General features: G+C 46.9%; 1 protein-coding gene across 1 annotated transcript in view; it reads right to left on the bottom strand.

Moving 5' to 3' along the window:
* Positions 1–5,678: 5,678 nt before the first annotated feature.
* CACNA1D (calcium voltage-gated channel subunit alpha1 D) overlaps positions 5,679–26,170 on the bottom strand; it is a 368,515-nt gene continuing 348,023 nt past the window's right edge. Inside the window, exons 41-48 of the mRNA XM_069084375.1 lie at positions 21,785–21,901; positions 20,686–21,053; positions 20,292–20,318; positions 18,953–19,102; positions 18,001–18,164; positions 10,304–10,422; positions 9,285–9,605; positions 5,679–8,818 (exon numbers count right to left, since the gene is read on the bottom strand). Of these exons, the coding sequence (XP_068940476.1) occupies positions 8,525–8,818; positions 9,285–9,605; positions 10,304–10,422; positions 18,001–18,164; positions 18,953–19,102; positions 20,292–20,318; positions 20,686–21,053; positions 21,785–21,901 (1,560 nt within the window). The 3' untranslated portion in view covers positions 5,679–8,524. The remainder of the gene's footprint in view (positions 8,819–9,284; positions 9,606–10,303; positions 10,423–18,000; positions 18,165–18,952; positions 19,103–20,291; positions 20,319–20,685; positions 21,054–21,784; positions 21,902–26,170) is intronic.

Below are 26,170 nucleotides of genomic sequence, written 5' to 3' on the forward strand. Positions count from 1 at the left end.
TAGAATTTATACAAGGCAGCTTGGTGGCTCAGTGGATAGAGTGCTGGGCCTGGAGTCGGGAAGATCTGAGTTCAATTCCAGCCTCAGACACTCACTAGCTGTGTGACCCTGGGCAAGTGACTTATCTTCTGTTTCTCTTAATCTACTGGAGAAGAAAATGTTAATCCACTGTAGCATCATTTCCAATCTCTCATCCTTCTCCACTCAGAAATCTTTCCTGTGAAGGAGGAAAGGCCATCACAGTTTTCTGCCCATCTACATTATGACAGCTATAGTATGCTGACCCCAGGTCGTTCTCATTCCCTTCTCAAGGAGTTTAGCTCATGGGCAACCTTCAACAAGTAGAGTTCAAGAATCACATAGGTGTTCTTTCAAATGCCTTGCCAAGTTCTTTGACTTCCTTCTATCCCATTATTTCCTCTTTCATTCCCCTTCAGCCAAACATAGGGATCACCAGGCAAGTTTTTTCATGGGTAACTTTGAGACAGAGGAGTTTCAGTTGGATGGTGAGTGAGAATGCCAAACTGCAGTTTTTAAGTAAGTGGGAGGAAAGAAAGTCTACACCAGCGTAGGCAGCTTTCTCTAGGATTTTAGCCATGAAAGGAAGATGAGCTATAGTATGATAGCTATTGGAGATGGTTGGATCAAGGAAACAAGGGTGTGTTCATAAGCAGCAGAGAAAGAGCCAAGAAATAAAGAGGAAGAGACTGAAGACTAAAGAGAGAACAGGAGCGGGGGGGATAAAGGGGGCAATCTGATGGAAGAGATAGGAGGGGACATGACCAAGGTGAATGTAGAGAGACTTTCTTAGCCTCCTTTCAACTAGCAAGGCCACTTCTTCATGTGAGGGAGGGTGAAGGCATTTTAACAATATAAGATGAGGAGAGGAGAAGAGGAAGCTCTCAACAAATGGCCTCGGTTTTTTTTTCTTTTAAGTGAAGTATGAGGCGAGGTCCTCAGTTGAGAGGGTTGGGGAGGAGATGGTGTGGGAGAAGTACTGAAGAGGAATGAAAGTTTTAGAAAAGTTGCAATGGAGAATGAGACAGTGAATAAGTTAGGGAAGTACGAGGATTTCCTTGCTGCAGTGAGAACCCAGTTGAGATTACATAACAAATCTGTGGTGGTGCCAGTCAGTGAGGTTCTGGGGTTTTCTCTAGTTCTGTTCAGCAGCATGTGAATAGCAGCAAAGGCAGTGAAAGCTTGGAGTAACCCAAGGTTGGGATTTAGAAGATGTGGTTGGCAACAGAAAAGGATTCAAGGAACAGGGTTTGGAGTTGAAGATGGAAGGATAAAGGCTGGAGTCAGATAAAGGGATTTTGGAATTCGTGAACATTAAAGTGGAACAGAGGTATGCAGCTGAGGTAGTGAAGGAGGAGACCCTAAGAACTGAGGGAATGAAGGATCTGGGAAGTTGGGATATTTGAAAGAGAGTGCCAAGATGGATGCTACAGGGGCAGCCAGGTGGTGCAGTGAGTAGAGCACCAGCCCTGGAGTTGGGAGGACCTGAGTTCGGATCCAGCCTCAGACACTTAATACCCACACACACACACAAAAAACTGGTCATGTAACCTTGGGCAAGTTAACCCCAATTGCCCTCCAAAAAGGCAAAAAATAAATAAATAAATAAATAATTGGGGCAGCCAGGTGGCACAGTGAATAAAGCACCGGCCCTGGAGTTGGGAGGACCCGAGTTTGGTTCTGGCCTCAGACACTTAACACCCACACAAAAAAATTAGCCATGTAACCTTGGACAAGTTAATTAACCCCAATTGCTTTAAAAAAAAAAAAGATGGTATGCTCCAGTCTCCTTATACAATGGCAGGATTTAAGATGAAGAGAAAGACTCAGAGCTGGATACTGAACTCACTGAAGAAAGGAGAGCATCGATTTGCTGGGTTTATAACTGTTAACAAATGAACCTCAGAGAAAGAGGGGTTGCTGATGTTTTCTTCAAGGAGAGATCGGATGATCATCATCCAGGCATGTCGCAGTGGGGATTCAGAAATGATTGGGACCCTGTGGCTGCGGAGGTGGCTTTCAAATATAAAATTCTGTGATTCTGTTAATATGCAAACTAATGCAACAAGTGACCTCATAAACTAAACAAGCAGTGTCTCCCCTCTTTGGGCCACCCCAGCCCATAAGGAGAGTTCCTTTCCAGGGAATGGCTACCCTAAAGTCAAGGCATCCTATGAGTTAGCACTTCTCAACTACAGTAGATGCTTAATAAATACTTGTTAATGGCTATCACATGAAAACACAAAGAGCCCCCACTGATGTATTTCCCCTTTGATAGTCAGCCAGAGGATATTATTGTTTCAATGCAAAGGTATTTAATATCTAATATAAAAATAGTGCTTTAAGGCTTACGAGTACTTTTACAGATGTGATCTTTTTTTGATCCTCATAATAAACCCTGTGAAGAAGGTAAGTACTCGTTTATGACAGCTGAAGAAATTGAGATGAAGAGAGATTAAGTAAGTTGCTGAGGGCCATACAACAAGTAAGTAACTGAAGTATGATTTAAATTCAGGTATTCCTGACTCCAGGAATCAGGCACTCAATCCACTACATGACCTAACAACATAGTAAAAAGATTTATACACTTCCCTGCCTGCACAGACTTAGGGATACAACCTCTGCCCTTAGACTAGAGACTCAAACACTTCACTTCCCAGTTCTTATCACCTTTGGATCCACTTTATCTTAGTTACAATAGTGATCATCATACCCTTGATTTTTCCATTACCTACAATTGACTTACTTCTATAATTGAAGACTCTGAAATTCCTTTGTTGAATCATCACTTTTTATGATTTTATATTTTCCTATGCTTTACTTTTTTCTAAATCTATACATACTTTCCTAAACCGATCTAAATCCAGAGGCAGCTAGGTGGCACCATAGCGCACAGAACACTGGGCCTAGAGTCAGGAAGACCTAAATTCAAATCCAGTTTCAGATACATACTATCTGTGAGGCCCTGGTCAAGTCACTTAACCTTTGTCGGCTTCAGTTTCCTCATCTGTAAAATGGGGATAATAGCACCTCCTTCTCAGGGTTGTTGTGAGGATCAAGTGATATATTTGTCAAGTGCTTAACAGTGCTTGGCACATAGACACTTAATAATTCTTCCTTCTTTCCCCATGACCTGCATTCTCTCCACCCCTTCGGACTTTCCTGGGCTACCATTCTTTGCTCTGGTTTCCCTTTCCTTCTTTACCAATGTATCAGTTCAACTCTACACTATCCTTTACTTCAGAGTCCCTTGGTCCCCTAGTCCATCATTTCTCACAAGCTGTCAAACGTTAACCCTGGATTACACCCACCATCCTGTCTCATCTGCTCCTATTCACATGCTCTGGAATAGAACCGGAGAATGTCATACAAATGTGTTGATCAGATCTACTTACAATGCATGTTATTCAATCTTAACTGGACACTCAATGCAGCATGGGAATTCATTTACTACTCCCTTCCTGATTCTCTATCTCACTCCCCAGAGAAGTTGTTGCAGCCTTCTCTTCTCTCCTCAAACCCCCCAGAGCCTCCTCCTCTGCCCCTCATAGCTGAGGATCTCTCTTCACCTTCTAATGAGAAAATGGAAGTCATTTGTCTGTAAGCTCTCTTTTCTCCTTCTCTGAATCTCACAGCCCCTTGACATCACTTCTCTCTCCCCTGTCCTCTCCTTTACTCCAGGCTCTGAGGCAGTGGTGACCTTTCTCTTCCCCAAAGCCAACAGTTTGACCTGTACTCATGATGCCCTCCCCTTCTGCTTCTCCAGCAGGCAGTGCTCACAATCACTCTGTCTCTTTCATTCATCTCAAATCCCTAACTACTGGTTCCTTCTGTGCTGCTTATAAACCAACCCAAGTCTCGCCCCACCCCCTTCCCTTAGAAAACATTTTCTTCAGCTAAGCTCCTTCCCCCAAAGTTGTCTGTACTGGTTGCCTTCACTTCCTCTCCTTTGGCTTCTCAGCCTTTTATCGTCTCTCTAAAGTGCCAAAATACATCTTTTTTTGCAAACATTGATTTTAAAAAATGAGTTTCAGATTCTCTTCTTTCCTCCCACCTATTGAGAAGGCAAACACTATGATATTGACCAAGTGTATCTGAATTGCCTGGTCTGCTGGTTTTTCTCTGTCCTCATTCTTCTTGACCTCTCTCTTCCATTAGGCCCCATAGGTCTTCCTCTACTCCGGGGGCTCCCCTGGTTCTCCTTCCTGTCTGATGACTCAAGTCTCTTGTTGACTGTCAGTGCACTCCATGGCTCTGTCTTAGACCTCTTCTCTTCTTCTTAGTGACACCAGTTCACGTGGCTTACTGGTTATCTCTATGTGGCTGAGCCCTGATCCTCTTCAGTTTCAGGCCCATGTCTCCAGCTGTCTCACAGACATCTCAGACTCAGCTCATCCAAAATGAGGCTCTATTTCCTCCCCTTTCCCTCCTCCCCCCCAAAACCCGAACCCCGTGTCTCTTCTGCCTTTCTTCCATCTCTCTAGTCATCCAGGCCTATGGACTTGGTTATTCCCCTTGACCCTTCACTTTACACGCAGAATCAATGGCCAACTCTTGGCTCTACCTTGGCGACAACATCCCTTGCATCTGGCTCCTTCTGTCATTCACCAGACCTCACCCCTCCCCAGGGACGACTCCAACCACTCCAGACGGGGCTCCCTGCCACATTTTTCTCTATTCAGTCTGCGCTCAGCTCAGCTCTCCAAGGCGCACGTCTGACACCGCTTACCTGCTCACGGAACTGCAGTGGTTCCTTCCCGTCACAACCCGGATTTCTGCAGCCTACACTTCTGGCCTTGTGGTGTAGTTAAGCTGGCTTCCTTTTTGTGTTTGATTTAGTTCATTCGATGTTCTGGTCTCTCCTGCCTGGAAGAAACTCACCTCCATTTCTCACAAGTCCTGCTTTTATATATATATATACATACACATATATATGCGTCATGTCTCCAGACACACTGTAAGCCACGTAAGGGCAAGGAAATCAGCGTTGATTTAGTGCCTGGCATTGTGCTAAGTGCCTTATAAATACCTCATTTGCTACTCATGCCAACTCTGGGAGATAGGGAGATGGAGGCAGGCAGAGTTAAATGACTTGCCTAGGGTCACATAACTAGTAAGTGTTTGAGGTAAAATGTGAACTTGGGCCTTCTTGACTGAAGGCCCAGGCCCTTCTTTATGTACCCCTGAGGGCAGCGACAATTTCATTTTGTCTTTTTATTCCTAATGTGTGGCACACAGTGTGTTGATAGCTTCCACACTGGATGTGTCCCCTTAGGGTCAGTAGGATCAATTGAATTTGAAATCTATAGAAGAGGTGATAGTCCCAGACATACTTTATCACCCAGGTACTCCTGTCCCCCTCAAAATTTCTATGAGGCACTGGGAGGATGTATATTACAAGTTAGTATCAGATTTCTCTGCCCTGTAGAAAAAAGTGGGAAAACCCCCTTGCATTTAAGAAATGTTATTGCTTTCCAAGACTTTCCCTAACATTCCTCATTGCATAACTCAATGCTGATCATTTTGGAATAGAGTTGGTAAAATTGCTTACGCAAGCTGACATTGCTGGTATGTCCCAGGTTTTCAGGCCCTTCTCTGGGATTCCTCAAGGACTTTTCCGTAAGTGACTCTGCCTTCTTGCTTCATAGTGAATCCCTCAGGAATCCTCCATGCTGACGGCACATTGATACTAAGAACTCTCATTTCTGCAGTCCTTTCACAGCTAACAAATGTTTTCTTGATGGCCGCCTGGTCAGGTAGGGAATGCAAGCTTCATTTCACCTGTAGTTCAGAAGACTCAGTAGGAATCTAACCTCCCAGGTTAAGAAACTGTTCAGAAAAATACTGAGGTGAAATTGGGGTACCTGAAAAGAACAGCCAAGGGCACTCTTGACAAATTGTAATCATGTTGGAATGAACCCCTTTTTTGGACCTGATCCTGTGATTTTGATGGTAAGGGAACTCTGCAAACACCTTTGTTGATGAAAGTCTGCAACCTGGGAGTCCTGGAGAGCCACATGGAGTAATGAGAGGGGAAGTAATTTCCCAAGGGTCACACAGTGAGGATGGAGAAGAAGTAAGACTTGAACCCAAGTTTTCCTGATTCTCTGCCCATTGTACCACAATTTAACAAATTATTAACCATGTCTACCTTATACTCTTGTCCACCACCCACGAAGAAATGATAGATTTTTCAGTCACTCTCTTAATGACAAATTTAATAATTTAATGATTAAGTCAAATGTAAGGTGGATAGACAGGCTGCTGAGGTGTCCCTTTAAAACTATCCAGTCAGAGAACACATCTGCCCCGGGGAACTCAGAGGTTGGAGTGTTGGCATGAATTTGCTATAGCCTTGTGTTGTGACATCATGATATCAAGTAGATGATCAATGGAAAAAACCTTAAGATGTGCTTATGTGTTCCCATATTTGGGTAAAATCAAGACAGCAGCTTGGAATGTCCCCATCCCCAGTGTGTGTAGACCTATTGGAAATGGCTGAAAGGGAGGACTTGCCTCTGTGGTTAGCTCATTCCCTTTACCCACCATCTCCAAAAGAATGTCCCTTCTAAATTTGTCCCTGGTAAAAGCTTTTATAAACTAGGCTCCCAGGTATAATAAAATTATTACACAGTTTTATTCCGAAGAATATTTTGCATTTTAATACAAAATTATGTAGGTCAAGAAATAGTTCTTTTACAAACCTTAAGGTATTTGCCTGGATCTGTAATAAGAAGAGGTCCGTAAGGTCTCCATTACAAAGTGTCATTATGTACAAAACGTCTGACTGGCTTTCTGTGTGGGATGTAAAAAAAGAAGAGCTGGGATGCTCCCTGTCCTTTGAGAGCAGGCACGGCTGCTGAGGTGCCCTGGCCAAGCCTCCATTGTGTGTGAAGAAGAGAAGGAAGCCTTTGACTGAGTTTACCCCACCCTGGCTCGCACTCCACACGGGAGTTCCACTGCAGCATCATCCCAATTTCAGCCCTCATTCAATTGCATAAGAACAAACCCTTTAAAGAGAACTCCCAGTACAGCAAAAAGGGCAGAGGGGCCAGACACTAGTTTTGCAGATCAGGACCAGCTCAGTGGCCAGAACCCCATGTGCTCCCTCCTTCTATCTCCCTCCCCTGGGTTCTGTTTCCAAGCAGCATAACAGGTCCCTAGGGAACATGGCTAGACATGGCATCTGCCTCTATCATACTTTCTGTAACAGATATGCATAAAGAGCCTCCATGGTCACCTGAAAAGACCACAGTTATAAATGCTCAGGTCAATACAATGGGCTCAACCAACTTCAATAACTGCCACTGAGCAAAGGGCTACCAAGAAATGATGGTGACCCACCGTGGAGTTAGAAGGGGCACAGTTTCCAAACAGATTGGCCTTTCCAAAATCGAAGACTGCAAAGAGTCATTTTGTGCATATCTTATTTAAAGAGATTGGTACCAACTTAAAATATTTTAGAAAATCTCATTGAGTCAAGTTTCTTTGAACTCAAAATTCTGCTTTCTAAAGAAATTCACATTGAAGCAAAAAGAGGTGGCTCGGTTTAAATTCTCTCCTGCAGGCTCTCAACATCCTAAGTAAAAATGCAGGTGTCTTCTTCCCTCTCAAGGACTCAGTGGAGAACCACAATGATTCGGATGCATGGATATTGCTGCAGCTCCATTATGGTACAATAATTACAAAATATAGACCATCTCTTTACAAATACAAATTATAGTATGTTACAAGTCATGTACAGGAAATCTCTATGATATATTTTTTAAACAAATGATCTCATCTAATGCTAAGTTTACCTGGTTGTGATTGCATTAGTAAGAATGCAGTTATTCCAGTGTAGATTTGCCCTTAATGTGACAGTCAGAAAATAGACTATCTCAATGATATTTTCCTATGTAAACTGGTGTTACATAACAGAATTAGGGGTGGTCTGTTTCCCTTTTTGTACCTCTGATAGGCAGTCTGACGTGATACGTTTCAGAAGAGGATTAGAAACTAGGACACGATTTTTTGGGAAAGTAAAGGAGGGACAGTTAGAATGGATATGGCCAGTTGGACAGTTACTTGATATGCTAGAGGGATGACAAGATGATGACATGGCCCGCTGTGCTGCCATCACCTTTCACCCTTTCCCATTGTGTGTGTGAGAGGACACACAGTGGCACTGACACTGACGAACGCTTTTCACAAAAACCCTTCTTAAAGACAGTGATGTAGGTTTGAAGGACAGGCAAGGTGCAACACACCTCCTTCCTCTCCAAAAGGGTGGTTTGAACCTGCTTTGGCTCAAGGGGGCTGTTCCCCATGAGGGGCACCAGCCTCTGTGACAGAGCCTTCCCCAGGCTGCACCAATCAGGGCAGACTCCTAGCAGGTTTATGGCTTCCTTGAAAGGTGCCTTCACGGGGACTGGGTAGATTGGCTACTGACTGCCGCCAGGCCCTTTGTCCTGGACCCTTGTCACCCCACCCATTATTTACAGTGCAGCAAGCATCTCCCTGAACACTATAAGGTTGTGATGCAGATCATCTCATCGGCCAAGTCCTCTTCATATCTACCAGGGTCTGCTTCCTCATCGCTATAACCAGGACCAAAGTCAGGGAATTCATCATCTCGTCTATTTAAAATGGGACACATGTCCCCATTGGTCCCATTGCTCATGTTGCCATTCAGAAGGTTACTCGCGGCACTTTCCATCTCATCGATGGTCATATCACAAGCGTCAGCGATTTCATGTTTTGTAGCAGACACAAATTTAGGGTCCCTGGCGTAGCGACCTAAGCCTTCTGAGATCAGGACCTGCAAAGCAAAGAATGAACATGATTTTTGTGCATAGGGTAGGTGGCAAATTAGAAAGAGGTTGTAAGGAGGAAATCATGGGCTAATTTATTATATTAAAAAAGACACTTGCTACTCAAAGATATACTTTTTAGACCTAGAAGATTCTAAGAATCCCAAACTGCAACATGGCTTTAAAAAAAAAGCCCAGGGTTGATGAAAGACTTACTCTTCTTCATCTAGGATGGAGCTTCGAGTGGCCTGATTAGACAATTCTTTACACAGTAATCACCTCTGCACCCCTGAGGGCCAAGCAGAGAGCTGATGCCCCATTTTATAGAGAAAGTCTCTCCGATGGGCACCAAGAGACAGTAGAACAGCACGGCTGTCCTGGCATTAGTGAAGGCTCCTCATGGAGCCCCCTGGACATTCTCTGTACCAGACTCCTGGAAAAAAACCCCGCTTTAAACAACTGGTTAGGACTTACAGCTTCTACCAAGCTGTCTGCACTTCTCTGCTTGTCGCTGTGCTTGTGTCTGAAGTCACTGGGGATGGTCAGACTGGCCGGCGTGAATGTCCGATAGGAAATCTCAGGGTCATCTGTGTACCAGGAGCTCCGGTGTAAAGAAGGCAGGCTTCCATTCATCTGATCTAGGGAGTCTGACCGGTCCACTTGTATCAGGGGAGTATGGTAAGGAGTCCAGTCCTTGCACGGAGGGGTGGCTGGTGGAGTAGCCCAGGACCGCGTTGAGTGACTCGGTGAGTATTTCTGAGCTTTACTAGAATCCAGGCCTGCAACCGCCATGATCTGAGGAAAGAAGGAAAGCACCGGGAAGCCTCAGGATTCCTACAATGGTTAGCCCTCATTGTAGCTAATCCAGATTTATTTTATTTGTTTTCCTTTAATGCAGTTATTTTATCATTTACGATTTTTTTTCTTCTTTTTTTTTGGAGGGGGTAAAGCAGGGCAATTGGGGTTAAGTGACTTGCCCAAGGTCACATGGATAGGTTTGTGTGTGTGTGTGTGTGTGTGTGTGTGTGTGTGTGTGTGTTAAGTGTCTGAGGCTGGGTTTGAACTCAGGTGCTCCTGACTCCAGGGCCGGTGCTCTAGTCACTGAGTCACCTAGCCACCCCTGGAAACACAGATAATAAGGTTTTAAAAGGAAATGGGGAAAACAGGGCTCAGTTAAATTAAGAAACTAAGTTCTGGGACACAGACTGAATCTGGGAGTAACCCCAGTAGTTTTAACTAGTGGAGAAGAGCCCAAGTAATTACTGAGTGCCAACATTACTAGAAATTCTGGCACCCATTATTCAATTCCCACCACTCACTGGGTACCTACTTTGTGCAAAGTTCCTTATTGTCAGGAGCCTTGGGCAGGAATACAGAAGAAATGAAAGGAAGATGGGATGGTGCTTCAGGTAGTTGGCAGGCTAGTGGAAGGGGGACCTGGGAGGGGTGGGCCACCTTGGAGGTCTCATGCGTGTGTTGGGGAGGGTCTTTACCTGTTGCTGCATCAGGTGCAAGGGCAAAGCTGCACGATGATGGAAGGAAGGAGACAGAGCGATCTCATCTTGGCTGCTCTGCCTACGCAGGCACTCAAAATTGAAGGAGGACCTCCGATCTGCTAGGAAATAAGAATATTTTCATTCAGGAGTGAAAAGGAGCCACATCCCTAGCACTTCAAACAAAGCAGGCCCAAAGAAAATCACTGGACATCATGGCAACGGATTCAAGGGAAATAAAATGTGTTTTGGTAAAAAGTATGAAATCAACATTGAAAACATTTTAAACAAAATTAAAGACATTAAACATAAACAAATCATAAAACCCCACTATTTCAGCATGAAGGGAGACCAGAGCTCTAGTTTATGTGATGACAAGTCAAGTTGTGGGAGACGTGCAAAAATCCTCCCTTCTGCACATGCACCGCCTCGAGAAGGTGACGCTCGGAGGAGAGACGCCCAGCCCACATCCCTGGAGGTGATGACAAGTCACGGTGATCCCCATGACAGGAAGCTAGTCTTTTCCCAGGCAGGAATTAGCTGCTGCACCTGGCGCCAAGGGTGGAGGAAGAGCAGACACAAATGCTATGTCCTGGGTGGTTCGCGGGCTGAAGTGAGAGTTTCCTAGATGCTGCTCCCACTTCTTGGTTTGTTTTCCTTTTGTTCTGTCACAACATAACTGATGAAAGTGGGTACGTGGGCTGCTGGCAAACCCCAAGGAGGGTGCCATCCTCACCCGGGGAGTAGTGGGTCCTGAGGAGGATGCCATCCTCAGCCCAGGGGAGGAGGGGCTCCGAGGAGGACACCATCCTCACCTGGGGAGGAGGGTTCCTGAGGAGGAAGCCATCCTCACCCAGAGAGGAGGGGGCCCCGAGGAGGTGCCATCCTCAGCCCAGGGGAGGAGGGGGCCCTGAGGAGGGTGCCATCCTCAGCCCGGGGAGGAGGGGCCCCGAGGAGGGTGCCATCCTCACCCGGAGAGAAGGGGGCCCCGAGGAGGGTGCCATTCTCAGCCCAGGGGAGGAGGGGCCCCGAGGTAGATGCCATCCTCACCTGGTGGAGGAGGGGCCCCGAGGTGGACGCCATCCTCAGCCCAGGGGAGGAGGGGCCCTGGTCAGTCTGGGAGCCCTAAGAGGATCCTGGTGACCCAAGGCACCTTCTGCAAGGCCAAAGGAAAACATTCAAACCAAGCATTTGAGAGTTTCTATCATGCCCACTGTAGATTGTCTCAGCAGTGAAGCACAGTCCCAGTCACAGAACTCCTGCTCAAACACCTTCAGGGGCTCCTCAACACCTACAGGACAAAGCCCCATCTCAGTCCAGCATTCTGTGCTCGCCATCAGCTGGCTCCAACCTTTTTCAGCTACTTCACCCAGTCCTCCACCATCTATACTCAACACTCCAAACTGGGCCCCTGGGTTCAAATCCTGCCTCTTGCCACTTAAACATCTGTTGTAGCTTTGGACAAGTCAGTGAAGTTTTTCAGATATTATCTCATTGGATCCTCACAACTGTGTAAGATAGGTGCTATTAGTATCTCCATTTTACAGGTGAGGAAACTGAGGCAGACTGGTTAAATGATTTGCTGAACATCACACACAGCTAGTGAGTGTCTGAAGCAGGATTTGAATTCGTGTCTTCTTGGCTCTAGGCCATGTGCTCTGCCTTCACTGCTGACCTCCCCTCAAACACCAAGGTTCGCCTTTATTCATGCTGAGATGCTGTTGACACATATACAGCCTGCAGCCCGCTCCCATGTCATTGCATGGCCACATCTTCACTGCTCTACACACGCAAAGCTGATTCTTTACACCCAGCTGTGAGGCTTCACGTTCATCCCTATTAAACTTCATCCTCCTTGCCTTGGCCCCGTTTTCTAGTCCATCAGCACAGTTGTGAGTCCTCACTGTCTTCTCCAGTTCTGTATGATTTGCAAATCTGGCAAGTACTTATTTCATCCATCATTTCATCCAGGAAAGTGATTTAAGAAAGGCCTGTACACAAATCCCAGCCTCCTTCCAAGACAATGTCAAATCAATGATTGCTCTTCTGACCCGGCCACTTGACCAGCTCCAAATTGAAACATTCATGTCCTGATAACCTATTCCACACCTTTCCATCTTTTCTAAAATAACGACAGGGGAGGTTTATCAGTGCTGTGAGAAGTCTGGGCAGTCTGTCTTTGGCACCCCCTCCTTCCACCAGTCTAGCAGCCCTGTCAACGATGGCAGTCATTTTAGTCTGGCATAACTTCTTGATCAAGCCAGGCTGGCTTTCTGCTTTTAAATGTTTACTAACCACCCCTTCAATGATGCATTCGAGAATTTTGCTGAAGCTCAGGACATTTGCTATTTTCTGATCCTAATAACTGTCTGGTTCATCCCAGTCTTTCATAGACGTGAACTGATGGCAAGCACTTATGTCTGCTAGCTTTTCCATACCAGAGGGTGGCATTCAACTGGCTGGGCTGCCCCGAATTCATGCGGACCAGCTCAGCACCCCGTTCTGCCTTATCAGCCTCCCTTCTCATCTAGTTAGCTATTCAGTCCCATTACTGAGCCCCACGGCTCTCACTCCTACAGCCGCCACACTGATAGAAGGGACTGCCGTCACTTCTCTGAAATATTGCAGTCACCTTCTGACACAGCTTCTACCCCCCCCCCCCGGGCATCCTTCAGACTCTCCCCAAACTGTGCATCTCTATGCACAAACAGGGTCATTTTGCACCCTGCTCAAATCTCTCCAGTGGCTCCTGATTCTCAGCCAAGTTCTTTCCCCATTATTGGTCAGAAGCCTTTTAATTCTGAAGCTCTGTGGCCTTAGGCCCTGAAATCTCATGGGCTCAGGCATTTCCTAGCTGTGGGAGCCTGGGCAAGTCACTTAACCTGCCTGTCTTAACTTCCTCAATTGTAAAATGGAGACAATAACCGTACCCATCTCTCAGAGTGTATGTGAGGATCAAGTGAGAGAATCCTCGTACAGTGCTTAGCACAGTCCCTGGCACAAAGCAAGTGCTTCATAACACATGTTTACTTTTTCCTCCCTCCCTCCTTTTCTTCCCTTCCTCCTCCCTTCCTTCCTTTCCTCTCTCCCTCCCTCCCTTCTTTCTTCCTCCTCCCTCCCTCCTTCCCTTTCCTCCTTCCTTCTAGAGGGTATTCAGTTAACAGCTGCTCCTAGGACCAGTGAATGAGTGAATGATCATTTCTCTGCTTCTTATTCCAAGGGAGAGACATTCCAGCATGGCTGCCCACATGGGCACCAGCCTTTCCTCAGGAGTCTGAGGTCCTTCCTAACATTAACTTGCTGTATGAGGAGAATAATTCCCTCCTACATTGCACAGGACACCCTTCTTCTCAGCAGCAGGGATTGCAAACAGCTCTTTAGAGAACCTCTCTGGTTGTATTAAGGCAGAGCAAAGGATGATGGATCAACCTCAGAATTCTAATTCTAATCCTCTCATTTTACAAATGAGGAAACTTGAGACTCCTGGAGATAATGTGAATTGAACAAGGTCACACAGAGAGTAAATGGTGCCAAAGGAGGGATTTGAGCCCAGGCTGTCTGGCTTCAGAGCAAGTGTACTTTCCACACCTAGCCAATAAGAAGGGGGAGAAGAGGGTCCTAAGCCCAGGGTTCTAAAAAGCCAGTCAATGGATATTTATCAGTTACTACTCCCTGCCAGGCACTGTGCAAAGTGCTGGGGCTACAAAGAGACAGCCCCTGCCCTCAACAAGCTTATAATCTAATGGGGGAGACAACAAGCAAATATATACGGACAAGCTACAGGATAAACAGAAAATAATTGAGATGGAAGGCCCTGGAATCAAGAGGGGTTGGGGAAGGCTTCCTGGAGAAGGTGGAATCTTAGCTTGGGATTGAAGGATGCCAGGAGGCAGAGATGAGAAGGGAGAATGCCTCCGGCTTGGGGACAGAAATGCAGTGTCTTGTTCATAGGAAGCCCTTATCACGGGATCAAAGAGTATATGTTGTGGAAGAAGGTGGAAGAAGACAGATGGGAGGAGGCTACCTCATGAAGGACTTTGAAGGCCAAAGTGAGCATTTTGTATTTGCTCCTGGAGATAACGGAGCCAATGGAGTTTACTAACAGGGGCAGGGGTGGGGGGGTGACATCATCAGACCTGGGCTGAATGGAGGATAGCCTGGAGTGGGGGGAGACTGGAAACTGTAAGACTCCCCAGCAGCCACTCTAGGAGCCCAGAGTTGAGGAGATGAGGGTCTGCACCAGGGTGGGAGGAGCTGCAGAGGACAGGAGGGGGCATGTCTCAGAGATGCTGCAGAGGTGCCATCAGAGGCCTTGGCTCCAAGGGACCAGGGGGCCTGGCAGGACGGTGCGGCCCTCTGCAGTGACAGGGGAGGCTGGAGGAGGGGAAGGCTCAGGTAAGAGAAAGTGAATCCTGTTTTGGACACAGTGAATTCAGGATGTCTGTTGGACATCGAATTCGATATGTTTTAAAGGTCGTTGGACATGTAAGACTAGAAGTTAAGAGAGAGACAGGGGCCAGAAAGGCAGATTTGAGAACCATCAATATGGAGATGAAAATTCAGTCTATTGGGAGCTGATGAGCTTGCCCAGTGAAGTGATACAGAGGGAGAAGAGAAGAGGGCCCAGGACACAGGACCCTGGGGGACACCCAAGGTTAGAAAGGGTGCTCAGGAGAAGGCTGCAGCAAAGGAGAAAACATCACTGGAAGAGTGGCAGACACTGAGCTGAATCTCAGCTTTTCTATGTCTATAACCTGAGAGCAAATCCCCAGCCCTCTTTAGTAAAGCAGCAGATTGCCCACTCCTCTCTACCCCTCGCCACCACCCCCATGGACTGTTGGAGGCAGCTAGGAAGAACAGTGGACAGAGCACGGAACCTAGGGTCAGAAAGACCTGCGTTCCCATTCAACTTCAGACACATATAACCTTTGTGACAGGGTAGTATGTCACATAGTACCTGGGTAAGTCTGATTCAGTTTCCCCAACTGTAAAATGGGGATAATAATGGTTCCTACTTCCCAGGGCAGTTGTAAGGATCAAATGAGATCATTGTAAAAGTGTAGCTAGCACCTGGCCTTGGTAGAAAGGAGCCATAGCAATACTGATTCCCTTCCCTTTCCTTCCTCTTGGGCCTGTGTCCCTTGGAGGGCTGCACCATATAGTTGATGGAGAGCACTGGACCCACGAGTTGGAAAGACTGTGTGACCTGGGTAAGTCACTTAAACTCTCTGTGCCTTAGTGTCCAAGTATGTAAGAGGAGAAGATTCAGAGGTGTCAATGGCTGGAGATCCCCCTTCCCAGCCTAGGTGAGGCATTTCCTCCCAGCAGCTCTGTGAGGATGGTAGTGAAAGCCTCATCATCCCCACTGAACAGAAAGAAAATGGAGGCAGAAGTCACAGGGCTAGTGATGAAACTGGGAGCCACTCTGGCCTGGACCTTTGGGGCCAAGGCCAACACAATGAGACATTCTCAGCCTCTTAGGATTTTGTGATTTTAAAGTTTAAAGGGGAAAAAAAAATCAGGAAGATTTTTGTTCTGTCATGGGGTGGACGAGATAGGCCCTGAGCTTCCGTGACATTTGAAGAAAAATGTGAAGGAGGAATAACAGAAATAGAAAGGTACTCCTAAGTCCTTCACTATAAAGAGGGGATCCATAGTCCCTAAAGAAAGGTTTGGGGGCAGCACTCCCCCCAAGTCCAGCTGGACCCCCCACCTCCAAGGTGGTCACTCCCCCAAAGTCCAGCTGGACCCCCCACCTCCAAGGGGGCCACTCCCCCCAAGTCCAGCTGGACCTCCCACCTCCAAGGGGGTCACTCCCCCCAAGTCCAGCTGGACCTCCCACCTCCAAGGGGGTCACTCCCCCGAAGTCCAGCTGGACCCCACACACACACCCCCAGGGAGGCAGACTCCTGGGCAGCCTGACCCCAAAGGCTCAGAAAGCAGAGAGGGCTTGTCAGGCTCTCTCCAGGCTCCACTCCCTCCCAATGACCCAATTTGAATTCCCTGCAGGAAAAGTCTCCGCCAAAGGACCTTCTGTGCTCTTATGCATAATTGACCCCAATACTCCCACTGATTGCCAGCCCTGCTTTGTTTTTTTGTTTTTTTTTTTTCTGATTTCTTATTAACCAAGTGAAAGAGGCCCTGGCTTAGAAACCATAGCTGAGGAACGGCCCCTCAGGACTCCTCTCCATGCCTCTCCTATGACATTCAGGAGGGCAGGAAGACACATTTGTTAACAGACATTTGGAACTGTAGCAATTAACTATTAATTGTGGAACTCTGTTTATGGGCTCCAGGGGCAGGTTTCTGCCCCCACACTACAATCAACAAACGTGCAGCAGCTGTAATGGAAGATTCCTTCCCTTCTCACCAAGCTTAGGTCTGGACCAGCATGGGAAGCCAGGCGTGTGTGTGCATGTGTGAGTGTGTGTGCGTGTGTGCATGTATACGTGTGCATGCGGGTGGTGTAGGCATGCTATACACATGGTATAGTGTGCTCTGTGGAGCGTGGGCACATGCATGTGTGTGCACACACGTGGTTTGTGGGGATGTGCACATGTATGTGTGTGCCTTTTATCCTGGGCTGAGCACTGGATTGGAATGTTCTGTCAAAGACCCTTGGGGACAGCAGAAGGCAGCAGCAAACACCGTCCACCCTGTGGGGACGCCACCTTGAGCCGGGAAGGTTGCAGAAAGCTGCCCTGGGTGCCCTGGGAGCTGGATGGCCAGGGACTACGGCCAGGGAAGCTGACTTCAGTGAAAGACAGACTTGTACTCTGAGTCAGGAAAGCCTGCTCACAACTGGATCGGATCCACCGTGGACCAGGACGCCTCTGGAGGTAGCAGGGGGGCCCTTGCAGAGGTTTTCACTTGGCTGGGTGTTGCAGTGGGGATTCCTGCCCAGGCTCGGCTTGGACCAGACAGGAATATAAAACTAACTCTGTGACCACTGCCGTCTGATCTTTCTGCACCCGGAAGGGAGCACTGCCCATGCCTGGATGGACTGACATGAGTCATGGCCTACATCCCCAGATGCTTCTACAAAACAGGGAGTTGGGCCAGAAGGCCTTTCCACCTCTCATGCTTGGGGGCTGTAACAGAGTTGTTTGGGGGCTGGGGGGGACTGAAGAAAATTCTTGACTTACTCCATGACACTTTATGGTTTAGGAAGAGGGCTGTTGATCTTGGGCTCAGAAAACTTGGGCTTGAGCTGAGACTTTCACTCTTCCTAGTTGTATGAGTCTGGCCCACTGCCTCAACCTCGCCACAGATTCAGAGCTAAAAGCAACCCCTGAGAGGCTGGGGCAGCTGCCCACAGGCAGGGGAGCAGCCAGCAACCTCCCTTACCCTGAAGATGACCCTGAGGAGGGGAGAGAAGACCCTGATGAGCTCAGGGCAAAGAGAGGCAAGCAGGAAACAAGGGGGAAAGAGGTGAAAAAGAAGCCAAAGAAGAAAGAGAAAGGAGAGGGAAGAAAAGTCAGAGGAGAAGCCTTGCGGGAGGAGGCGGGGCAGACCTCCCGTGGCTCCTTGCCACTTTGGGGGACCCTCTCTGATGCTGAACTACTCTTTCGTGGGCCACCAGCTCTGGGAAGAGGAGAAGCTCTCCCAGCAGGCTGCAGACGAGCCAGGTGAGGATGCCCTCATAGCTTCAAGGGGCAGAGAGCCCTTCCCCATCCCCACAAATAAAAAGGTCTCACATGTAGGGGTGGGAGGCAGCAGTCGTCTCCTCGGAGACCTCTTGGATTCGTAGCAGATGGGTGAGTCGTCCTCCTCCAAGTAGCTGTGCGGGTGATGGTAACCCCGTGGCCTCCCAAAGTCGGAGCTGTTACCGGGGCATCTGTTGTAGAAGTCATAGGTTTGCCTGGGTGTGAAAAACACATGGAGAGAGTGAATGAAGGAGGGCCTCATCAGGATGGCCCGACAACCCTGCCCTGTCTTGGAATGGAAAAATCAGTCCTCAGGGCAGCAGACGGTCCTGGGGCTCCTCATTTCAGGGAGAAGGCCTCACTTCCCCTGAAAATTCAGGCACAGGAAATGGCCACAGCATCTTCCCTCACTCTGTTTCATGGTGACACCTGCTATCCCATGAATGGTCTGTGGCCAAGCACATGTTTCATGTTTTCTGATCACTTTCTGTTTGGGGGGGCATGCTCTGCTAGGAAACAAAGATGAAAAAGAGAGAGTGGCTCCGGGTCTGGCATGCCTGCCCCTTTCTGATGACAATTCCCGCCCCTGTGCCCGAGGCTCAGAAGTCCTCCTGCCCCTTCTATGGGGCTCTCCTGGACCCTCGGCTGCCCACTGTCCAAATAGTGTGTGACTGTTCCTTCTTCTCAAAAAGGATCCATGAAGTCTAAAGAACTGCTCAAGTAGCTTGAACTCTCCCTGAAAATGAGCCCCCACTGCACACCCCCTGAATGTGAAAACAAACAAAACCTCGAGGCAGGGGAAGGGCAAGAAGGCCCGAAGGCTCCCTTCCCCAGGCCTCTTCCCTCTTCTCCCTGTCACTGCCCCAGGGCTGGGCTTGACTGAAGGGAAGCTGAGAGCACAAAGCTGCCTACCAGTGGGCGCTCCCGTCCCGTTGGCCTAGAAAGGGGGGAAACGAGAGGGAAAGGCAGATGGGCATTCTGGGAGATCTCAGCTTAGCCTCACCTGCTCCCCACCAGCATACAATCATCCTCATAGTATTCATCGCCACTGAAATACTCCTGCTCCCCCAAGCAGTGGTGGTCTCTGAAGTAGTCATAACCCTCAGAATCTTCCCGGCAAATAGTGGGGAGCTGCCCATCACCAGAATCAGACCTACAGTCAGAAAAAAGGGGGGTGGGGTTGCCTTGCATCAGTGCGGTGGAGGAGCCTGCGAAGGGGGTCAGCACAAACACATCCCTAGTCACTGCTAACGGGCCAGTGTCACTGATCTGTCTGCCTCCCTTCTGCTCCTGCCAAAGGTAAGGCTCCCTCTGCACACCCTACGTCCCCTAGACAGGGGCCATCAGGGCTAGAAGCTGTTTTGAGCACTCTGAAACATGGTGCCGAATAATTCAGCTCAATAAGGCGGGGAGCACAGAAGCAGGCCAAATGAAAACAAAAGGACAGGTAACTTTGGAGGCCCTTTGGCCTTTCTCCCTTCACCTAACCATCCTCTCTTTTCATGGGGTAGCCTGAGCTGCCACAGAGTGCCAGTTCTAAAGCTGTCTTCTTCGCCTAGTGAGCTAGGTGGCACAGGAGAAGACGTGCCAGACCAGGAGGCAGGAAGGCCTGAGTTCAGAAACTACCTCAGTCACATCATCCAGCCTGCCTCAGTTTCCTCATCTGTACGATGAGCTGCAGAAGGAAATGACAAACCCCTCAAGTATCTCTGCCAAGAACCCGCCACCCCCCAAAAGGGGCCACAGAGCCAGATGTGACTGAGAACAAGTAAATGAGAGCTCGGTGGGACTTCCTAGATAAGCTAAAGCTACAAGGACAATGAGCCAGGAAGACCCGAGGTTCTCACAGTAGCAGCCTCTGCTTGGGGCTTGGCCTGCCCTTATCCATGCAAAGCTGGGAGCTCCTGGGAATGGACTTTTTCATTCATGCCCCCAGTTCAGGCCAGTTGTGCCTCCTAAATCACTGACAGTGGGAGTCTGGTGCCCACCTTCTCATCCAGATGGTTGGGGGCTCACCGGAGGAGAGGCTTCTCCTCATCCCTGGCGCATGATTACTGAGCCCCCTGGATGTGTGGGACGGTGAAGTGGCCTTCCCACAAAACCCAGTCGGGTTGGGCACACTGTCAGTAACTCCCAGCAAATCTGGAGTGGGTGTGAAGGTCCCTTTTTTCAAAAAGGCAGCCATTTATCCCACACTTCACCACCTTTTGTACTGAGTTACAAAAAATTTTTCTTGATAATTGTCTTAAAGGATTTTTTCCTGTTTCATCATTAAAATAACCCAGTTTCTGACACTTAGACATCACAGCACTTAACACACATTTTGGGGAATGGGAACATACCTAATGTAAGTTTCGTAATAGCGGGTTCTATCCAGGAAAGGCATAAAATATGGAGGGGGGAAAACAATATAATCAGATAAAAGTAAATATTTCCAACAGCGGTTATGAAAATGTAGGTATGCTACCAAAAGAACTGGGGCAGATGGAGAGTTCTTTAGGGACACTACAGGAAATCACATAAGATAAGCTCTCTTTTTCTGCTAAGACTCAGAATACTTACACCTTCCTAGGAAGGAGGCCCAGTTTTGTTTGTAATGCTTCTCAACCCTAAATAGGCATTTGTAACAGAATGTGGGAGAAGAGAGAAAGAGGGAAAGGCTAGGGCCGCTCACTCAGATGGGACAGGCTACGGGTGGGAGGCTAGGCTACCAAATGCAAATACATCAAAGGTTACCTTGTGATACTTGACCTTCTTTGAGGCACATGCTCATGCTTGTGGTGTGAATGATACCCATTTTCAGACACATGCTCAAGGTTTCCAATGCTGGGGTGCTTCCCGTTAGCAACTTTGGACATATTGGCATTATTGAGATTGGCATTTGTTGAGTTGGGAACTTGCTTTCCTATGGAATTATGGTTATGATGGTTAGGATACACCGAATTTCCTGCTGGAGGAAACATTGGGTTCTCAGTATCGCTTGCAGATGGAATTGAAGGCCTTTGGACATGCAGGGGACGGTGGGTGGTATTTGTCTGCTGAAGGGAATCTCTCCTATCACTAGTGACATGATTGACATGGTTTCCAAACAAGGCACCATTTCTCTGCAAAATAATGGGAGACAATACCAGGTAATTTAACACAGCATTTGGCGCAGGCAGGCTAGCCACGTTAGGCTCTTTTTTTTTCTTTTTACATGAAAAATATTCGACTAAAATTCTACAGGATCCCTGAAATGAACAAAAGACTGTGAGTGTCTGAAAAATCCATGTGAATGTGCCAGCAGGGCGGATGTCCTTCCCCCGGACAAGTGTGAGGTTGCCATTGCTCAGAGATGGGAAGCAGGGGCACTCCCTGGCAGCGCAGGCTGCCCTAGAGAAGCCCATCCCTAACCCAGAGAGTGTCACACCCATCTGAGGCAGGTGGCAGCCTTCGGGGAGTGGGCGATGGATGTAAGCTCTAGGCTATGGACCAGCAGAGACTGGCTGTGTCGTGCATGGTGCGGGATGGTAGGGATGCGGTGGTGGAGGGAGCCGGTCACATCCAGGGCATGGAGGCCAGAGGGGAGCTGCTCCAATCCTTGGGAGGTGGATGGGAGGAGAATGGAGCTGGTGGGGACAAGGCAGGGATGGTCATGGAAGGGCTGTGTGTGGAGTGCTCTGCCTGAAGCTATGTGTTTGTGCCTCAGCACGTTGTGTGTGTTAGAACTGGTCTGAATCTGCACAGGCTCACATCGGTAGCCCAAATGAAGTCTTAGAAGCACAGACTTTGAGAGCTGGAAGTCCTGCTCCACAATTTCCAAACGGACAGTATAGAGCTTGTTTTGAATAATTACTTTGAATACATCTTCATCTTCCTCTTTGTTTTTTTCCTCAGGGTCATCGTCTTGCAAATCACATGATATAGCGCGACGGATTTCTGGCCCAATATCATGAAGGGTCCTTAATCCCGCCTAGATCAAGGAGAACAGCAGAAGAAGTTAGATAGCCCCCTCCCCCGGCTCAGGCTGGTGACTCAGGGGGACTCAAGTCTGGGCGTGCCATCCTCAAGGGACACTGCTCATGCTTGGCGCTGCCACTCCTTCAGAAGGGCAGAAGGACATCACAGCCCTCGGCCATCTCCCCAGCCTCTGTGTGATCCAAGGACAATGCCCTAGCATTCTCTCTGAGAAGAGAGAAAGAAGTCAGCCAACAAGTTGGCTTTGGGGACTGCTGCTGCGAGGGCCTTTCAATAGGTGAAGGGGGGCCATTGCATCTGCTGCAAAGCCAAGGAAGGGGGTGGGCTAGGTATCAAACAGGAACCCAGCAGGACATTTGGGATTATACAGTTGGGTCCTTGCACGTACACAGTCCTGGCTCACTATTCTGGCCAGAAAATTCCCAGGACTGAGCTTCAGCATCAGCGAGGCCCCAACCAACTAAACGAATGTGGTTCAAGATGAGTAGTATTGCTACATGGTGAAAAAGGCCAGTTGCGGAGTCAGGAAAACCTGGGTTCAAGTAAGTCACCAATATTTCAATGATTCAGGCAGCCTCTAATCTCTAACACCAGCCCATCTGAAGGAGTTTCCCACATGATGAGCCCCTTATGCTTATGAAATTCCAAGTCAGGCCCAAAAAAGAAACCAAAGGTCCATTCAGGAATGGTTTTCCTGTGTCCCACTTCTTCCATAGGTCATCAATGCATACCCAGGTGGTGCCCCCAGACCCTGGCTTCTGACTCCACTTGGAAAGATGCCAGTTGATCCAAACTCTGAACCTTTATGGGAGGCCTGAGAAAACTTCTGGTTTTACCATTGTAAGACGTCAAATAGAAGGGCTGCTGTGTGACCTCTGTCAGGAAAGACTAAGTGGGGAAATGCAGTATGTGGCAATGAACCAAATGGAGACATTTCAACCACAAGTGCAAAGGCATATTTAGGGACTGTACCTGCTATTTCTGGTTTTTTTCCCGAGGGACACTATCAGTTACACATAGAAGAAATAGCTCTTACTTGCCCCCACTGCTGAGGCCTTCTGATGCTTTGGGTCTTTACCTACTATCCCATTATCATTCATCTGCCTAGCAGTCTGTTGGCCACATGCCAGGGTTCTGGAGAACTCTTTAAAAATGAACCTTGTTGTACAGCACTTAAGGCTGCATCTAGTGCTTGGGGAATCAGAATAATTTGCAAATGAGAACTAGACCACATGGCAAATCTTCAGGGAAGAAAGTCACTTTAGTCAATGCATGAAACCCAGCTGTATGGTGGAGGAATAATGAGACTGAGACAGAGAGAAAATGTTTTGGTAATGCAAGGGGCATTATATGGCCAGACAACAGCCAGTGAGGCGGTGTTTGGATGCCACCCGGGGAGGGACTGCAGCCCCTTCTCTCATCACCCTAATCTCTCCTGCACTGGCACCACAGGAATGACTTTCATTTTTTAAATGTAAAGTTGTAGCAATCTGCCAATGGATTTTTAGTGAAGCAGTTTACCCTGGAAGGACATGAGGTTTCCAACAGAACATGGAGAGCCAAAGCAATCCATCAGAACTGGTGGAGAAGCACAAGTTCCTTCCATCTTAGGAAGTGATTGAAAGAAAGAACTTGTAGGAATTAAAGCCTGAAGGCTCTCAGCATTGAATATTTGGGTTTGGAAAAGGAAAAACAAGCTCAAACCCAAATGCCAAGATGAGAGTGTTTTGCCACAGGCAGATCTTCCCTGGGCTCTGCTTCTATTCCTCAGTGTACTTTGGCCCCAGCTAGGACCCACAGACATGCTGATGGGAGTCCTAAAGTCATTTGGCTATCAGCTTTATAACAACATTTTTGCATATAGAAAGGTAATGAAGCCAGATCTCATGATAAAATAATCACATTCTTATACAACAGGGCTGGAGGTGTAAAGAGGACATAAAAACAAAGGATATAAACCAGTCCAAAACATTCTAAAACTCAGTTTGGAATCTTTTAGGGGGCATTTGTCTACAAAAAATGAAGGACAAAAGGCTCACTATCCAGTGGGACAGACACAGAAGTGTGTGCAAAGCTGTGAGATGCCTGTGCTCATGTCTCCATAGGAATAACCACATGTTGCAATTAACCAGCCCAGTTTGCTTTGGTGAATTACGAAGGCCCTTCTGCTGTACAGGATGAGATGGCTTAGTAATTACCTTTACATTTCATAATTCAACTCATTGTACTAAGTTAGAAAATAATAAGAGAAATAGAAAACTATTTATTTGAACAAATTTTTGACATTGTCCTATGCTGGTTGATTTAGCATTTCACTGAAACACACAGAGTGATTGACAACATAATTGCATAAGAAAATCAAGACTGTCTCCAGTGGTCTCCCCCTACCCCCATTCAATAATATACAAGGTTAGGAGTCAATCAACATGTTAATGCAATGCAGCCATGTTTCATGAGCTGGGACAGTTGGCTCAGGACAACACAAATCATGAGTAACGTTGGGTGGGGGACAAAGACATCACCTTCCAAGACAAATAACGATACAGTATTTGTTGAAGAGACATGAAGATGGAAAAGGGCATCTCCCTAACCAAGGAAGATCACCAACGACACAACAAAAATCTAGAAAACATTATCACACCCATTTTCTCCACAAGGAGTAAAATACGCTTTTCGAGGTACTGGCATTTCTTGACGATTTGAAAAGAGTCACATGTTGGGGTGGAGGAACACACTTCATGGGGCAATGGCTCTGTCCCCAAATTTGAGCTGAAATTAAGCCTAAATTCCACATCCTGAATTTATTACATAAGATAAGAAGTGTTGGAGAATGTCATATCAGTCAGGCTAAATGGCTTAGGGTGTTCCCCAAATTCCCAACAACTTCTAACTCCAGGAAATACAGAATACTACCTTAAATTGTGCACGAAAATCGCTCTCTTTCTATGTCTAACCCCAATAAGGATCACTTTTCTTTAAAATAAAAACTTTACAACCAGTGTGATTATCTTATTTTCCCATATTTTACACATATCTAATGGCAAAATGTCATTGCAATAGAAAGGTTTTCACATCTCATTAGCCATTAACCCTGCATAATTAAATCTAATTAAAACATTTCATTAACATTACAATCATATGATTTTAAAGAAACATACAGTAACTATAAAATATTCTACATATAAAGACAATAGTGACTTGGTTTGAACATGTCCAATCCTATAAAATTGTAAATGGTTTCAAGCTTCATGTGTTTTTTAAAATGCTAGGTGGTCCAATAAATTTTTAATAAACTTTTTAAAAGGAGAGAAAGAAAACAACAACAACAAAAAAAGCTGACACTTCTAGATTCCATTTACTAGAAATAGGGGAAACTTTCCTAACTCGATGCCTGAGAGACTTCTAAACAAGATTGTCACTACCCCTCCAGAAGCAATGGCACAGAATGACTTTGTCCATCAAATGGGAACATTCACTTAGCTCCTGGATACTTACTCTTGGATAACTTTCAGATTTTAATTTTTGCCAATCTGCATACTTTGAATATTGAAACCATACCCTGGAAAACTACTGATCATTGACGCTATCAAGGACATGTGCATTTGGTCACTTACACAGTCATTAAAAATCACGCAAAAATGCTTTTGAAAGAAGCCTCAGGGTACTACACCACGGCAGTGACCACAAGACATAGAGTACTCAAGCCTCGCCTGCTGCGGCCCACAAGAGCACTGCTGAAGCCCTCCAGGAAAGAGCACATTGCCACAGTTCAGTCGATGTCCAACAGCCCAATTAAACAAGTTAGGTGGCATATTTATCCTTCAGTGGATTTCTGCCATATCCACTTCATAATTAACAAGATCAAAAGGAGGAATTTGCAATTAAATTATTGTCAAATAAACCAGCTCTTCTGAAAGACAGTTTTCCTTCTCTTCTAAATGATGGAAGGTCCATGGATATACCTTACATGTGGCCCATGTTTTTTCTTCCAAAGAAGACGTGATTGTGACTTCATTTACTTATTTATTTTGTACAGAATGAGCGGGGATAGAGTTCCTCCCCATTAATTCTCAATATTAATTTCCTTGCTAAACGCAAGGTTAACTCAAATGTCAAGCCTAAATTAAGTTGTTCTTCCAGTTGTCTGGTGGGGCTCGGCTTTATAAGTCAAGTAATATTTGATAATTCTAAATGGGAATACAAGCAGCCTTCCTGAAAGCGATTGGCTTTCTTTCCTTCCTCAGATTCTCCAACAGCAAATCAA

This window comes from Petaurus breviceps, unplaced genomic scaffold (genome assembly GCF_028583685.1).
Source record: "Petaurus breviceps papuanus isolate PSGF00001 unplaced genomic scaffold, PetGlider_PUasm1.0 174, whole genome shotgun sequence".
Lineage (NCBI taxonomy): Eukaryota > Metazoa > Chordata > Mammalia > Diprotodontia > Petauridae > Petaurus > Petaurus breviceps.